The 14,778-nt window shown below is 45.2% G+C and overlaps 2 protein-coding genes and 5 non-coding genes across 8 annotated transcripts in view; 2 read left to right on the forward strand and 5 right to left on the reverse strand.

Moving 5' to 3' along the window:
• Positions 1-2,004: 2,004 nt before the first annotated feature.
• Positions 2,005-6,752, reverse strand: snw1 (SNW domain containing 1). The gene is made up of 14 exons (XM_019890995.1): positions 6,650-6,752; positions 6,184-6,337; positions 5,730-5,891; positions 5,486-5,581; positions 5,226-5,332; positions 4,855-4,959; positions 4,681-4,750; positions 4,438-4,503; positions 4,236-4,352; positions 3,892-4,033; positions 3,661-3,763; positions 3,438-3,555; positions 3,077-3,240; positions 2,005-2,601 (listed from the first exon to the last, which is right to left on the reverse strand). The coding sequence occupies exons 1-14, from the start codon at positions 6,661-6,663 to the stop codon at positions 2,409-2,411; spliced, it is 1,611 nt and encodes a 536-aa protein (XP_019746554.1). The 5' UTR covers positions 6,664-6,752; the 3' UTR covers positions 2,005-2,408.
• Positions 6,753-7,009: 257 nt separating this feature from the next.
• Positions 7,010-7,082, reverse strand: trnaa-agc (transfer RNA alanine (anticodon AGC)). The gene has a single exon. It is a non-coding gene; the product is annotated as a tRNA-Ala (tRNA).
• Positions 7,083-7,171: 89 nt separating this feature from the next.
• On the reverse strand, positions 7,172-7,244 carry trnaa-agc (transfer RNA alanine (anticodon AGC)). The gene has a single exon. It is a non-coding gene; the product is annotated as a tRNA-Ala (tRNA).
• Positions 7,245-7,379: 135 nt separating this feature from the next.
• trnaa-agc (transfer RNA alanine (anticodon AGC)) lies at positions 7,380-7,452 on the reverse strand. The gene has a single exon. It is a non-coding gene; the product is annotated as a tRNA-Ala (tRNA).
• Positions 7,453-7,756: 304 nt separating this feature from the next.
• trnaa-agc (transfer RNA alanine (anticodon AGC)) lies at positions 7,757-7,829 on the forward strand. Its single transcript has one exon. It is a non-coding gene; the product is annotated as a tRNA-Ala (tRNA).
• Positions 7,830-8,197: 368 nt separating this feature from the next.
• trnaa-agc (transfer RNA alanine (anticodon AGC)) lies at positions 8,198-8,270 on the forward strand. Its single transcript has one exon. It is a non-coding gene; the product is annotated as a tRNA-Ala (tRNA).
• Positions 8,271-8,939: 669 nt separating this feature from the next.
• tmem214 (transmembrane protein 214) overlaps positions 8,940-14,778 on the reverse strand; it is a 10,596-nt gene continuing 4,757 nt past the window's right edge. Inside the window, exons 1-17 of one of the 2 annotated variants that reach the window (XM_019890990.1) lie at positions 14,562-14,772; positions 13,312-13,502; positions 12,845-12,995; positions 12,619-12,753; positions 12,437-12,519; positions 12,227-12,332; positions 11,840-11,921; positions 11,661-11,762; positions 11,227-11,368; positions 11,045-11,136; positions 10,912-10,960; positions 10,640-10,747; positions 10,433-10,550; positions 10,244-10,340; positions 9,984-10,152; positions 9,704-9,855; positions 8,940-9,608 (exon numbers count right to left, since the gene is read on the reverse strand). In XM_019890990.1, coding sequence (XP_019746549.1) covers positions 9,482-9,608; positions 9,704-9,855; positions 9,984-10,152; positions 10,244-10,340; positions 10,433-10,550; positions 10,640-10,747; positions 10,912-10,960; positions 11,045-11,136; positions 11,227-11,368; positions 11,661-11,762; positions 11,840-11,921; positions 12,227-12,332; positions 12,437-12,519; positions 12,619-12,753; positions 12,845-12,995; positions 13,312-13,502; positions 14,562-14,709 — 2,052 coding nt within the window. In that variant the 5' untranslated portion in view covers positions 14,710-14,772 and the 3' untranslated portion in view covers positions 8,940-9,481. Of the gene's footprint in view, positions 9,609-9,703; positions 9,856-9,983; positions 10,153-10,243; positions 10,341-10,432; positions 10,551-10,639; positions 10,748-10,911; positions 10,961-11,044; positions 11,137-11,226; positions 11,369-11,660; positions 11,763-11,839; positions 11,922-12,226; positions 12,333-12,436; positions 12,520-12,618; positions 12,754-12,844; positions 12,996-13,311; positions 13,503-14,561; positions 14,773-14,778 lie in introns of those variants that run through there. The other variant, XM_019890991.1, reaches the window with a different exon arrangement.

Genomic DNA, 14,778 nt, shown 5'->3' on the forward strand with positions numbered 1-14,778 from the left:
ATAACATCAGATGATTTGATTCGTTAATCCATTTCCGAGCCTTTGCTTTTTTTTTTTTCTTTTTGTTCCCACTGAAGGTTGTAACCTTGAGTGGAGAATAATGAAACATCGGTCCTTAAAGCTGTTGCCACGACACAGAGAAGCACTCAAGCTCCCGTCCATTCCAAACTAGATCACGGTGATAAGAAAGCAGCTTTAATAGGATCACCGCTGGGGTTAGATGGAAAGTGGATCAGCGTTCATTGATGCAGCCAGTACACTTTTATAGTATACATTGAAGAAGAAGCCATACAGTATAACTACTATATATAGAAAAATACGCAGGCTTCAGCTGAATGAATGATCTTGAAATGCAACTATAACCAATGATTATTTCTTTCGGCATTACAAACAGTCAAGGAGTGATTCCATGACCTTATGAACTCACAAGAAAGGATGTAAAGACAGATGCAATCGCTAGATAATCTGGACAACAATATGGTCACAGGATTGAGGCCTTGACAAATCCATGCAAATGTCATTTCCTGAAGTCCCCAGTTTAAAATCACATGAGCATGGGTGTACCCAACACTCTGTTGACTCTGCTTTCACTTCGGCGATACGGTTAACTTTCTTGCACAACCAAATGCGCAGCAATCTCTCCAACACGATGACCTCATGCTCAAGTCAAAGCTCTTTCCTGGAATAAAGATGACTTCCTGTCACTGCAAATCCCAGAGCGGTTGCCGCGCACTCCCATTACGGTCGGTTAGGGCCCAATACTGCTGCCGCTCTCCCACCAGGCTTCATTCTGACTGACACAACCATTAGAAATGGTTACGCTTGTCTAGCTCTTCCCTCCAAAATAGATTATCCAGCGAGTCCCACAGAGTGACAGACAGACCATTTTCCAGAGAGCAGTAGACTCTGTCTAACTCTTGACTGCTGGAATAATGATGAGCGAAGCCCCGGTCTCGATGTGGGGAGACGAGGACATAATGATGAAGGCACGGAGGGAGCTCAGGTTCTGGTGTTGCACGGCAGTATGATGGATGTCATCAACATACTGCCTACGTACGCCATATCCACACAAGAAATTTCAGACGCATCGAAACAGCTTTTGTGTCGAAAGTGCGACATCTTTGACAATTTCCTATAAAGACGGCGGGTGTGCTTCTGCTATCAGTCTTTTAATACAAAAGGTCACGAGGTCAGATCCCTGTCTTAACTTGGTGACCATTTATCAGCCAACTTATTTCTTTTCACTGCAAGGAGGAGGAAAGTGGAAATATCTCAAGAGAGATATTGTTTATTATTTCTGGGCTAAGCAACGATCTATCACGCCCTCTATCTGCAACCTGAGGATTCCATTGTGGCCCGACGCAATATGTCCAGAGCTGAACAACAGCAATGCCAGGGAACCAATTTCCTCTTAGTGTCATGAATGAGCATCCCATTCATCAAATCATAAAGATAGACAAGAGCCGCGTGGAAAGACATTATTGAGCTGGCCAAGCACCAACCGTGAAAAGACAGGCTGGAGGGACTGCGCCTTTTCTGTTGTTTTTGTGAGAGAAGTTTTCTTGATGGCCTTGGCAGCAGAAAGCCAATATTCCTCAGGCTGAAGCCTGCATACTGTATGTCCACACATCCCACTAATGACCCAACGGGGGAGCGATTCGCCGAGCTGCTGTGTGCCACATTGATCTGTTTGTGCCAACACTCCTGCTAGGGATTCACGATAACCTTGTTGACCTTTCCTCAACTCACAACAACTTGGCGTTTGAAAACTGCTACGGAGACTTTTTATAGCCACTGGAAATGTGGCTTGACAGACTGCTTCCATTCAATTTGCAAACGAGCAAGAATAATATGAATGATGTCCCCCACACCGCACCCGACAATCGTTGCAATTTTCTCCGTTTTGTAATTTACCCAGGTGAATAATTTTGCCGCAACTGTTTATGGCTTTCAAAAAGGCATGTAGATTTATTTGAAATAAGATTTGTACAATTGAAGCAGGAGTAAGAAACGAGGTTGTCCTCAAGTAAATTTATTCCATAGTTGTACAAGGATTACAAGGATCTTTTGCTTTCAAACTGTGGGTACGTAGGTGCCGTCAAATGTAGGAAAACGCTAACAACACCTACGCGGGCATCGTAAATATTACACAACTGACACAAAAACAATGTGTTCAGGGGAAAAAAAAAGTATTTGATGTGTGTGAAATTAGAACTCACCTAAATCTATACACTTGCAGGACAGAAGCTGCTATTTTACCTTCTGCATTGGTCGCACTGTACATAAAAAAAAGAGGATTCAAAGTGTGATTTTGACACAGGCTGCCAAAAAAAAAAAAAAAAGACAACTCCCTCTGAGTGAGTGTGTAGACAACAAACATCCCTTCTCTCGGGCATGACCATGAGGCCTCATTCCTTTCTACGCTTTTTGTCGTGGTAGTCGTCCTTGGAGCGGCTGCTGGTGGACGCTCTCTTGGAGCCGCCGTGCTGCTTGGCTTCCTCCAAGAATTTGTCCAGACCGAAGGGGTCCTCCTCAAACTGGACAGGCCCCTCGCGCCTCTGCCCGTGATCAGCCCCCGAGAACTCCTTGTCGGGAACAAACCTGAAAGAAGGAAGCGCAATTCGATTCTGTACCTTCCTTCCACTTCCCAAAATTGGTTTGCAGGAAGCATCTGCCGTCTGGTGAATATGCACTTTCAACTTTTCAAACTAAACTTTCTAAGCCAGCGATAGAATCAGAGCTTTTAAATATAATTGTCCCCTCTACGCCCGTTTCTGCATGCCTGAGCTTATCACACTAAACCATACTTTGAATTAAGCTCATCTGATAAAGCTGTTGCTTCGAAAAGAAAAGTGAGTTTTCTAATTAGTGCGCCCGCAGGAATTAGAGCATATGTCACCAAACTAAATGCATGCCTTTGAAAAAGTATAGGCACGATGCGTCGCAAGATCAACAAAGCTACGTTGACATGCCCTGAGCAACTGCACTATCCAACTCTTACATGACTGGTAGCCAATAAAGAATATACTGGAAGGGTTGCATGTACTGCGGTAATACAGTGTGCGAGTCCAAATACCTGTTGTTTTGCATGAGTGTGTCAAAGTCATCAGCATAGGCGTCCTTGTCGATGGCTTTGCTGGGTCGGTAGATGTTGGAGGCCATGTCTCGGCCACCGCGGAAAGGCTGGTCATACACGTTGTACGTCTCGTCCTCGCCGCCGGCAAAGCCGCTATCCATTCCCTGGGAAGACGACAAAGGTAAGTGAACGGACACTTTAGGTAGCAATCTATATGGCCGATCCATTTGAAGCGCGGCATGTTAAAGACCTGCTTCAGGCTTAAAAAAAAACCTCAAAACATTATTGTCCAAACTGACTGTAATGTCACTGAATACAGAGAGGAAAACTAATAACTTGGGTCACGCCGTAGAAAACTCACTTTACTCTGGTTGAAAAGTCGTTGGTCATACTGGGCCTCGTTGGTGGTGCGAGGGTTGGGCACACCCAGAGCGATGAGCTCACTAATGTCTCGGTCCTGGTCCCTCTGCAGTTTGGATCTGAAAGAAAGAGAAAACGTTGTATGACTCGAACAAGGACTTTCTATATATAAGGAAATGCAGACTTTCTCGATGGACAAGTGGAAGATTGAGTGCGTCCGGCACCTCTTGTCAGGAGCTGCCCTGGAAATGTTTCTGTCGTGTTGTCTCTCCTTCCTTCTGTCGTGGCGGATCTCGTCACGCTCCCTTGCCTCTCCATCCTCGCCACCTTGATCCAGTATAGAAGAGAAAAAGAAAAATTTGAGAAAAAAACAAAAACAAAACGGGGATTTGCGATATGTTTTAAAGGATATGCAAACCCCAAATCCACACATACAACTACAACAAGCATCTCACCTTTGTCCCCGTGACTTTTAATTCCCGCTCTGCGATCTCGGGCCATTTGGGCTAACTCCCTGAGTTTCTCCTCTTTCTTTTCTTTCTCCTTCTGGGCCATCTTCTTTTCTACCTGGGCTCTCATCTCCACCGCCTCTCTGGCCTGTAGACACAAGCCAAAGGTGGTGTCGTTCATTTCAAACTCTGTACACCGTAATAAACAAATTGGGCAGACGCAGTGGTCGATGACCAAGTAATCTGAGTAGAACAAGAAACAAGTTAGTTTTCTTTCTTTCCATCACAATGTTGCCTTATACAAACCACTGATTGTTAAATTCTCCCTCAGGTGCAAGGCATATGATTACTTTTCTATCAGCGATGTAGAGCGCCTCAGCCAGCTTGGCAAAGTTTTCATTGATGTGAACTGTTTGCAGCCCTCTGCCATCAGCCGCCAGGCGCTTGTCGAGAGGAATGGTGTAACCCTGAAACAAGGACAACAGTGACCGGTCAGAAAGAGGCAGAGAGTCACATTCAAGTCACAGAAATTTGATTTTGGTGGTACGTTACCTTGGCGTTCTTCCAGTTGGAGATGCACGGAGGAATCTTCCACTCCTGCTGTTCCTTCACTGTCATCTAAAACCAAGAGGAGGTGTTGAAAATTCTTTGCTTTCAAATGTGGTTGAGAGACTGGAGGGCAAAGGAGTAGCTTATGATGGAATTGAGGTCAAACAGTAGCCCATCACGAACCAATCGCGCCATAAACCGAGTAGCCACTGTACACCCTCATAAAACGTGCAATTCCAATCGTACCTTTCTGCTTGGAGAGTGCATGACAGGTGCCGGTGGAGACGGAGGTCCACGGGGAATCTTCTTGTTGATCCTGTCACAAATCGACTCTTAATCAGGTTCTTTAAGGTGAAGCAGATTGTTCAAAAGCGGCTGCTGGATGACATTTGTCGAATATAAGGAGCGGGGCATGATTACTTAAAACGCGGCGGTTCCATGGGGTCTCTCTGCATTTCCACCATGCGGATGACTCTTTGTTTGGCTCCAGAGTTGAAAGCCACTCCCTGCTGGGACGGGGTGTACCTGATGGACAGACAGAAGCAGATAACTTTAGACACGCAAATGTTTCATGTACAAGATATTGCATTCTTGGGGCTGCGTGCTGACGAGCACATCATCACATGCACATCTGTGTGGGGCCCTTCTTTCTTCGGACTGGCCAACAAGGGCCACCCACCTACTAAAGTCGCGTGAGAACGCCTTGTGTATTTTTGCCGCATGACACAATCTTTTCAACTTGCAAACAATTCAGACTTTCCTCCAGCGACTGTCATGGTGAGAATTGATACCTGATGTACTGTGCTGGGGCCTGTTTGTCTGCTGCTCGCACAGGCATGGCGGCAGCAATCTTTTGTGATACCTGCTTGCTGAGGGCAGCACGGGTCTTCTCAGTCAGCTAAAAGGAGGAGCCACAAAGCACAAAAAAAGTCAGTCTCATGGACCGTGATTCTTTTATGTACCGTCCTCTTGTTTACATCGCGAATAAAAACGCGTATGCACGATACAGCAAGGAAACAATATTTCTTGAATAACATGCACCACATTTTACCTCTTGAACAGCTTCCTCATCAGGCTTCTGTAGTTCTGGGGTGTCGTCATTCATAACCTCTTTGGGAAGTAGATCTGTATACTTACTGAAGATCACCTACCATGAGAAACGGCAGTAAATGACCATGTTAGATTCTGCCGGGCATTGTCTGAAAAATTGGTCGGCTAAGCCTCGCTATCTTTTCATCTCTGAATTTAGATGTTTAACTTCACGTTTGTGCAAATTCGGTGTTTTGATTGCATACCTTTTCCTTGCTTTGTCCCTGTCTTGCAATGGCATCATATTTTACTTTTCCTTCCGCATCAACCTGCATTGTCAATGCATTGGAGGTTTTCTTTTGCCGACCCATCTCCAGAGGAAACTGTGCCACGTGGATCTCTGGGAAAGCTCCCCCATCTCCAAAGTCCTAAAAGAGAATAAGAATTTGGAAATATGGTGAGAACCATATGCATGGTTTCATCCATTCATAAGTATGAGGCAAGCATTTTGACCGTAACTGTCAAGACATTGGCAATCAATTAACGAGGTTTGAGCTATGTGGGAGGCAATCCTTACACACTTACACAGTGCACCTGAGCTCCCACTCCCCCAGAAAAGTAAATTCATTGACCTGTGATGGTCTTTTTAATTTTTTAAACGTTATTAATTTTCAATCGACGCACATATCTGTATGTCTGAAGCTGAACATTGATTCCTACCTCGACAACGCGAGGCACCCATCCATTTCTATGTCCATAAGGTGGTGGTTCTCTTCGGGAAGCAACCAAGGCAGTTGAGAACGACTTCTGGGCACGAAGTCTGTCCTCTGCTTCCAGTTGGTCTTGTGACAGCTGGGTGGGCGCCGGTAAAAAGCTACAGACAAAATAATGTATATCATCCAATTTCGCTGGATCGCGTGCTAAAAACGTAGCTGATACAAATGATTGCATATTAATAAATATAACAGTGCAACGTCGGTATGTCGACAATGTGTGTGGCCTGCTATGCTATAGCTAGCTTCGCGATTGAAACACTACACAGCAGCTCATGGTGGTCACCACTGACGGATCAGACCGGTTGAAATAATCGTACATAAGGGTCGATTCCATAGGACAGACGTAAAATGTATTTTTTTTTCAAATCATCATCAATTAAGGACACAAAAAGCCTTGTCGGGAAGCTTACCTCGTCAGAGACATTTTCTTTCCGTAGCGACCGTTTTCCGCTTTCTTCTTCGATGGAAGTTAATGTGGCAACTAGCATCCTTTCAATTACAGTACTGACACCTTCTGGCTGACGATAGGAACTACTTTGCTACTCCGTTTGGCTACTGGGTTGTTTACAGCAGTGTTTAGTCAATTGTGAGTAAATTGGGAGGATATGAATAATTTCATTATTCATACTTTTTGGGACAATTTTGTTTGGAATTATGCAATGAGATTTTTCGAATGTAAAATAGGCGCTGGGTCAATATGGTTTCGTAAACAATTGTTTTGCACGTTCTCTGTGCTGGAAAATGCGGACATTGGAGTGCACCAAAATCGTTGGAGGATGCGGGCATCGATCCCGCTACCTCTCGCATGCTAAGCGAGCGCTCTACCATTTGAGCTAATCCCCCACTAGCATTGCTTTTGCACACGTAGGTTGTGTTGGTCAGCGGAGGATTTTGTGCTGGAAAATGCGGATATTGAAGTGCACGAAAATGGTTGGAGGATGCGGGCATCGATCCCGCTACCTCTCGCATGCTAAGCGAGCGCTCTACCATTTGAGCTAATCCCCCACTAAGACTCTTCCCGCCCACGGAGGTCGTGTTCGTCAGCGGAGGTTCTTGTGCTGGAAAATGCGCATATTGAAGTGCATCAAAAGATTTGGAGCATGCGTGCTTCGAAATCAATGCGAAGTGTTCCAAAAGAACTGGAGGATGCGGGCATCGATCCCGCTACCTCTCGCATGCTAAGCGAGCGCTCTACCATTTGAGCTAATCCCCCTACAGGGATCATTTGACTAAGCGTGTCTTTTATATAAAATGTTCTGTGGTGAGTCCCTGAAAATCGGTCTAAATGTTGAAAAAAAAAGACAAAAATCACTTGGAAATCGAGACTCTGTGTGGGCAGAATCATACGTTTTGACTCCCTCCGCTCTGCAGCCAGGAATGTGGAATGGTGCAATCGTCCACTTAAACGAAAAATCCAGAACTTGACATGCACAGTACTGCACTCTTCTTGTCTGCACATGCAAAAAAATATTATCTGAGCATCGTTATATTGCCGTAACAGCAAATTCAGTAGTAGTGGGGGATTAGCTCAAATGGTAGAGCGCTCGCTTAGCATGCGAGAGGTAGCGGGATCGATGCCCGCATCCTCCAACTTTTCGATTGTTTTGCATGCACAGATGCTAAGCGAGCGCTCTACCATTTGAGCTAATCCCCCTACAGGGATCATTTGACTAAGCGTGTCTTTTATATAAAATGTTCTGTGGTGAGTCCCTGAAAATCGGTCTAAATGTTGAAAAAAAAAGACAAAAATCACTTGGAAATCGAGACTCTGTGTGGGCAGAATCATACGTTTTGACTCCCTCCGCTCTGCAGCCAGGAATGTGGAATGGTGCAATCGTCCACTTAAACGAAAAATCCAGAACTTGACATGCACAGTACTGCACTCTTCTTGTCTGCACATGCAAAAAAATATTATCTGAGCATCGTTATATTGCCGTAACAGCAAATTCAGTAGTAGTGGGGGATTAGCTCAAATGGTAGAGCGCTCGCTTAGCATGCGAGAGGTAGCGGGATCGATGCCCGCATCCTCCAACTTTTCGATTGTTTTGCATGCACAGTATTGACATCGGAATATATTTTGGTGGGGATTTAGAGTAGCGAGTAAATTCCAGGACTGTGGATTTTTTTCCCCAGGGAATTTATGTTGACAACCTTAGGAAACGCGATGGGAAGATGTTTTTCACGCATAGAAGTGGAAGCAACTCAGCTTGTTTACAAAAAGTCACAACTTTCTTCTCCTCATTAAGTGCACTATACAAATTAAGAGGGGAACATTTTATTTGCAGTTATTTTTTTCGCCGTTGTACCAAACTAGGTACAGTATTGCCATGCCTATTATACTAGATTACTTTGGCCACTTCTGACATTGTGACCCTTTGTGTTGTCTAATCCCAAAATGCTGGATTATCTCATTTCCACCCATTGTGCACACTTCCACACATAGCTATTTGCAGGAAATACACACCTGAAGTCAAAGAAGTCTTTATTACAAATCATTTATTGACATAACTCCTCCACATCCATCCAAATGTCTTTCACGTGGAGAGTGATGAGGATCAGCTAGTGCACAATGTTTTCATGTAGAGGGTGACATTGTTATACTGTCATGTGGCTGAGAACACTGGTCAGGATTCCTTCAAGGTCCTGATACAAAATAAGAATCTATGAGGACGCATACTTTGACCAAAAAGAAAAAAAAAAAAAAAAAAAAACACACACTTGTGGATTCTGATTTCAGTTAACAGAGAAGACACAGATTGAAATCAAATAAAACAACACCATACGTCAGCCATCCTGCCATTTAACAGCAACAGTGGATCCCAATACATTTTTGGGGGCTTTTCGGATTGTGAATTCGCCAGCAGACTTTCGCCGACATTGACGGTTTTACACGAGACCAATGTACGCGTACACGCTCACAGTCACACACAAATTGGATGCAGTTAACTTTCTAGTCAGTACGGCGAGGAATTTAACTAACATGATGTTCACAGTAGAAAACTCAACCAGACATCCAGCAGTGAAAAAGGACTGGTAGGGGGAGGGGGGGGGGCATATATACACTCAACACATTGAGCTTGTTGATTTAAAAAAAATGTAGTCAAAAACAACTAACAGAAGAGTTCGTTTTGACCCTTCAGTGTCCAATCACAGTTTAAGAGTAGCGGACGTGGTGTGAAAGGCAACCTCAGACAGGGTTCGCCTTGTGTATTTGACCATTGTGAGTGTGCGCGCGTTGTGTGTTACGCGGCAGTCAGCAGCTCCTGAGCCCACGTCGTGATGGCCGACGTCGTGTGTTGAAGCAGCTGCCATGTTGAGTTGGTCAAGGACAACGCGTGACCTCTCAGACACGAGATAGATACTTCACCACTGTGGCGGGCAAGGCGGGGGTGATCAAAATGTAATTATTAAATGTTGTGCTCGGTTATCAATAAAATATTTGCATTACTGAAGAAGTTACTTACTCGCAGGAGTCCTTAAGGCTGGTCCAAGCTTGTTGTAGCAGGTCAATTAAAAACGCCAACACTGGCAAGATGTAGTTTTGGTGGAGGAAGAGGAGCAGCGCTTTCAGAGAAGCCAAAACCTCGTATACACTGTCAGGCGTGTTCGTCTTCACCTGCAAACAAAATAATTGGGCCGGGGAAAAACAAAAAAAAAAAAAAATCAGAGTTGCCTGCTGGAGATATATGAATATGCATTTGGTATGCGGGTGTTTGGTTCAATTATATTCAAAGGATGTCTCACCCATTCTATGAGCAGCGGGCTGTTTTCTTTGACCCACACGGTGACGTGTTGGCTTTTTTCCGACATGATGAGGGCTGCCGTTTTGGTTTTCTCCAGGCCTTGTTCTAACAGTGGTTCCAATGCCCGCACACTCTCAGAGTAATAATATGGCATGTTTGTCTCCAGCCAGCTAAACACACACACACACATATACACAAGGCACACATTAACAGCAATGTCTACAGGTTTGATGGAGTCGACTGAAAAGAGAAATCCTGAACCTGAAGCCCTGCTTAGAGTGGACTACAATTTTGCCCCACGCCTGCTGCGACACAGCCATCACACCCGATCTGTGAAGATGTCTGGCTGTGGTTGAATCTGAAACACACCCCGGCAATGAGGCTACGAGAAACCCAAAGGACAAATTTGAATTGCTTGATTGTACAATCGAGGTATAAAACTTGTCATACTGTCGAAGGAGCCGTGAGATCGGATGTCCTGAATGATGAAACCGGCGACAAACACTAACAGGACCAACAATAGCTTTGACCACGAGAAGCCGCGTCCACGCATCTTCACCTGGAGACTCTGAGAACGAAAAATCATCCCTTGGAATGCTCACTGACATCATTTGGAGCAAAAGAAGAAAAACATTTGAACTTGAACATGTGACTGACCTGACACAGATTACTGCAGTCGCTAAGGTCCTTCGACTGGTTGTTTTCTTTCATCTCTTCATTGGTCACTTTAAAAGATTGAATTGTTTCTTCAAGATTCTTCCTTAGCTGAAAAGGGGGGTGGGGGGAAGGAACGTCATCGTGACGATGGGACCAGCAACTGAACTGAATGCACCATTGTGGCAGCCGAGCGACAAAAGCGTGCCCGCACCCGTCATGGCAAGCAAAACTAAAAGCACATTGAACACTTTTTCGGGGGTTTTTCAAAATACCTTTAGTGGTAGCGTATTCCAGCAGCCCAATAAATGGTTCAGCAGCAGACTAAGGAGGACAATATGACAGTCAGCCTTTTATACGGTCATTTTAAAATTATTAAAAAAAAAAAAGTGTGTGAGCGTATCTCACCTGGACTGAGCCAAGTGCTTGGTGTAGAGCTGCCTCCACACGCCCAAACTCTGACCGTCCACGCACAAGCACTCCGTCATACTGTTGAGCAACTGAAAAAAAGACGGAGGCAGAGTGTGAATTATTCTGCGGGGTTTCGCTTGGTGCGACGGCTGCAGAGAAGGCAAACATTTTCCCAGCACCTCTTTCTTCATGTCCTTCGGACAGTTTGGCGTGGCTCTCGACAAAAACGATGGCAAGTACGTGTGTAAGGTGCTCTCGGGCTTGCCTCCAAACGCTAAGGCCTTTAGACGAGGGTAAAGGCGCCGCAGCTGCTCCTGTAGACTGCAACACACGCACACAAATCGATATTCTGTCAATGTTGCAACTGAAATCCAAAACATAGTCAAAGGGCAAGCATGATGGAAAATGTACGTTTTAATGGCTTGCAAGCAAGGACTTGGGGATGGAGCGCCTGCCCACCCATCAATCATGAAATCAAACAACCAAGTCAATATTTTGAGATCTGATGTTCCGCGCCTTTTTTTCCCCCCTTTAATGTGTCTCTTCAAAGTCGAGGAAGGATGCTTTCATTGTACAAGAAAAAAAAAAAATATGCAAAGGGATGATCGTTTACCTTGATGACAGGGCATTCTTGGGCATGAAGGCAAAATCCAACAAAGGAAAGAACTCTTTCGGACCCATGATGCCAAATCCTTTTGTCAGGTTTCCATGGAGACTGGGAAAGGACAGCAAACATGGCAACGTGTCAGTTTTGTTGTTTGTCGGGAGAAGGCTTTCATTTCAAATACTCACTGGAGCAGCCTTTCCAGATAAGCGATGGCATACGACGACAGCGACTTCACTCCCAGGACAGGAAGCATGATACCAAGCCACACTGACAACAAAGTCAACAATGTTATTCTTACGAGTGACGCTGCATCCCGTGATCGCGTTTCACATTGCCGTTATCTCATACGGAGTCCAATGAGGATTGTGTTGCGGTCCGCCCAGAATTATGGGGCCAAAAAGCAGCCAGGCATGGAGCCACTGCGCGCTTGCTTCACTAACCCCCCCGCGCCACAAGTGTTACTTCAGCAAATTATTGCCAAAGTAGGAGAGAGGTGAGTCTGTCCACCGCACTGATGCGGTGCTTGGACCATCTCATCGTGTCTACAAATGAACTTAGAAGTGGAGCATTACCTTTTAGTCCCTGGCTCAGGTCATAAAAACCTGCTTGGCCCAGAGCCCACATGATGGTTAAACACCTGACGGGATGATTCTGCACTGAGCGCAGCAACTCCAAATACTGAGGAGGAAAGAGTGACCTGTTATTTTATTTTTTTTATTTATTATTATTTTGTTAAAAAAACAAAAAACAAAACCATAATAATAAAATGGTGCTCGACTCACCTCGGGCAAATTCTGAGTTGCCAGTTTGGGTTTGTCTTGTAGGACCGCTTGAATGCAAACTCTGTATCCGTGCAGTGGCTCACCTGGAAAAAACAAAGTGGCAGAAATATCGTCCCAAGGCACGTTCAAAGTTGACTGATCAAGACAGATAACTGACTATTTTGTAAGCCCCGCCCCCCTACCCGAGTGCCTCTCCAGTTCTCGGAGCATGCTGTAAACACAGTGGTCCAAGAAGTCCGGCAGGGAGTTGGTGCAGTTGGCAAGAATGCCTTTGATGACAGTCCTCAGCTCCTTGTTCGTAAGACAGTATGGGTAGTCTGAGGAGCCGCGAAAAGACGCCATGAAAATACTGTCACTCGTGACAAAATTCATAAGCGGACACGCACGTGCACACAAACACACACACACCGTGAGCATAACTGCTGAGTGTCGGCTCTGCCACCGGCGCCGTCAGCTTGAAGTTGAGGTATCCTGCCAGGTCTTTCGACCACACCGACGGGTTTTTGGGGAACAGCGACTGACTCTTCGCCATCTGTTCTTTCAGGTCGGCGAGGTCCAGCTAACGGCAGACATCGGGAGACATGAATGCCGCACATCAAACAAAGAGCCAATTGAGCAAAAGCTCCACTGGGATGCAGCATGTGATCGTGTGCCTCACAGCATCTCGCGTGCTAGCTTTTTTTTGTCTGGTGCATGATAGCAAAACGGTTCCACAAAGATACATGTTATCCAAGCCTTATCTTAGACATGGAGAAGATACACAGATAGATCCTCCTGTATTTTAACAACTTTAAAAGACACAAAATGTGGCATTCTGAGACAGTCCAAAGCTCCTAAAAAAACCTCAAATGTATCCTAAGATTTCGGGTACTCACCGCTTTAAAGGCCTCTTGCAGAGTCCTGTGAGTGGCAGTGGTGGGAGCACTTTTGGGGGACAACTTTTTGGATGATTTTGTCGAAGAGGACTTCTTATTTTGAGGCTGACTGGGCGGAACCTGCTCCTTGTTCTGTTGCTTTGAAATCTTCTCGAAGGCTTCAAACAAAGTGTCCGACATCACCGAGGGTTCTGGGGGGCACAAGGCAGTAGTGATCGGGTCTCTGCGGATAGGCCACACTCAATACTCTCAATAGCACTTGGTCTGACTGTGTGTGTGTGTGTCTGTGTGTGTTAAGAGTCATGAGCGTGTTGCAATCCCTGCCCCTTTTCTTGCTCCCGCCCCTCACAGGGCTGATTTTATCCTCATAATGAAGTGGGATTATTCAGGACAAAATACAGGCAGTACAAATTATACACACAGTCTTAATATTGTGCAACTGGGAGGAGAGATTGACTGCATCATGCAGACTAACTTTTTTGGGAGGATGATGCTGATTTTCTGCAGGAAAAAAAATATATAGATGAACAACTAATCGGACGATTCTGAAAATGTCCCTTACCGTAAACTGTGAATGTTTGTCTATGTGTTTCCTTCAATTGGTTACTGCCCAGTCCTGGGTGTATCCTGCCTTTCACCCAATCAACTGCGATAGGCTTCAGTTAACATGAGACCCCCATGAGGGTAAGCGTGTAGAAAGTGCAGCTCGATAATGGATGCAAGTGCTTGCAGTCACTAAATTACATTTGCGATCCGCTCTGCAATACTTTGGTCGCACTGATTAAATGACAACATGGTTATCATATTGAGGTCATATCTGTTTCCATTTTTTTCTAATCATGCTTAACAGATGCAAACTCGGAATGATGACGTTGCCTCTCTTGACACATCACGTCGGTGCTAGCTGCAGAATCGAGACGCGGAGCAACACATAATACATTTCGAAATTATGGCAAAGCCATTAACTCGAGTATCATTTAGAAAGTAAATTGTTCACGTATGGAAAAACAACATGGAATCCTTAATAGATAGGAAGTACAGCCTGACGCTGAGCTGGCTAGTTAGCTAGCTAGCCAGCTAATTTCCGGGCGCAGATCTTTAACAGTATATGATTTAATCTTTAATAGACAGCTTTTGGTTGTTGGAATCGAATGCACTGCACAGCTACATCCGTCGCTCCGAACTTCAATTCGAGACGACCCTGCTAAGACTGTGAACTCCAACGGCCACAGCGGGCCGTGGTGACTTACGTCTGGATGGCAGGTTGGACTCCCCCAGAGCTTTCCTGTTCCCGGAGTTGCCTTTCTTTTCCGCGGAGCTTTTACCACCTCCCGTACTGCTTTTCTTGCCTTTCTTCACTACCTCCCATTTACCGACCGCACCATTACTCGAGGCCATGATCCCGATCCCGATCCCAATCAATGCCCTGACTGCCTAACTGCGCACTGTCAGTGAATGAAAGAGGCT

Source organism: Hippocampus comes, unplaced genomic scaffold, assembly GCF_001891065.2.
Source record: "Hippocampus comes isolate QL1 unplaced genomic scaffold, H_comes_QL1_v1.1 scaffold174, whole genome shotgun sequence".
In the NCBI taxonomy this organism is placed as follows: domain Eukaryota; kingdom Metazoa; phylum Chordata; class Actinopteri; order Syngnathiformes; family Syngnathidae; genus Hippocampus; species Hippocampus comes.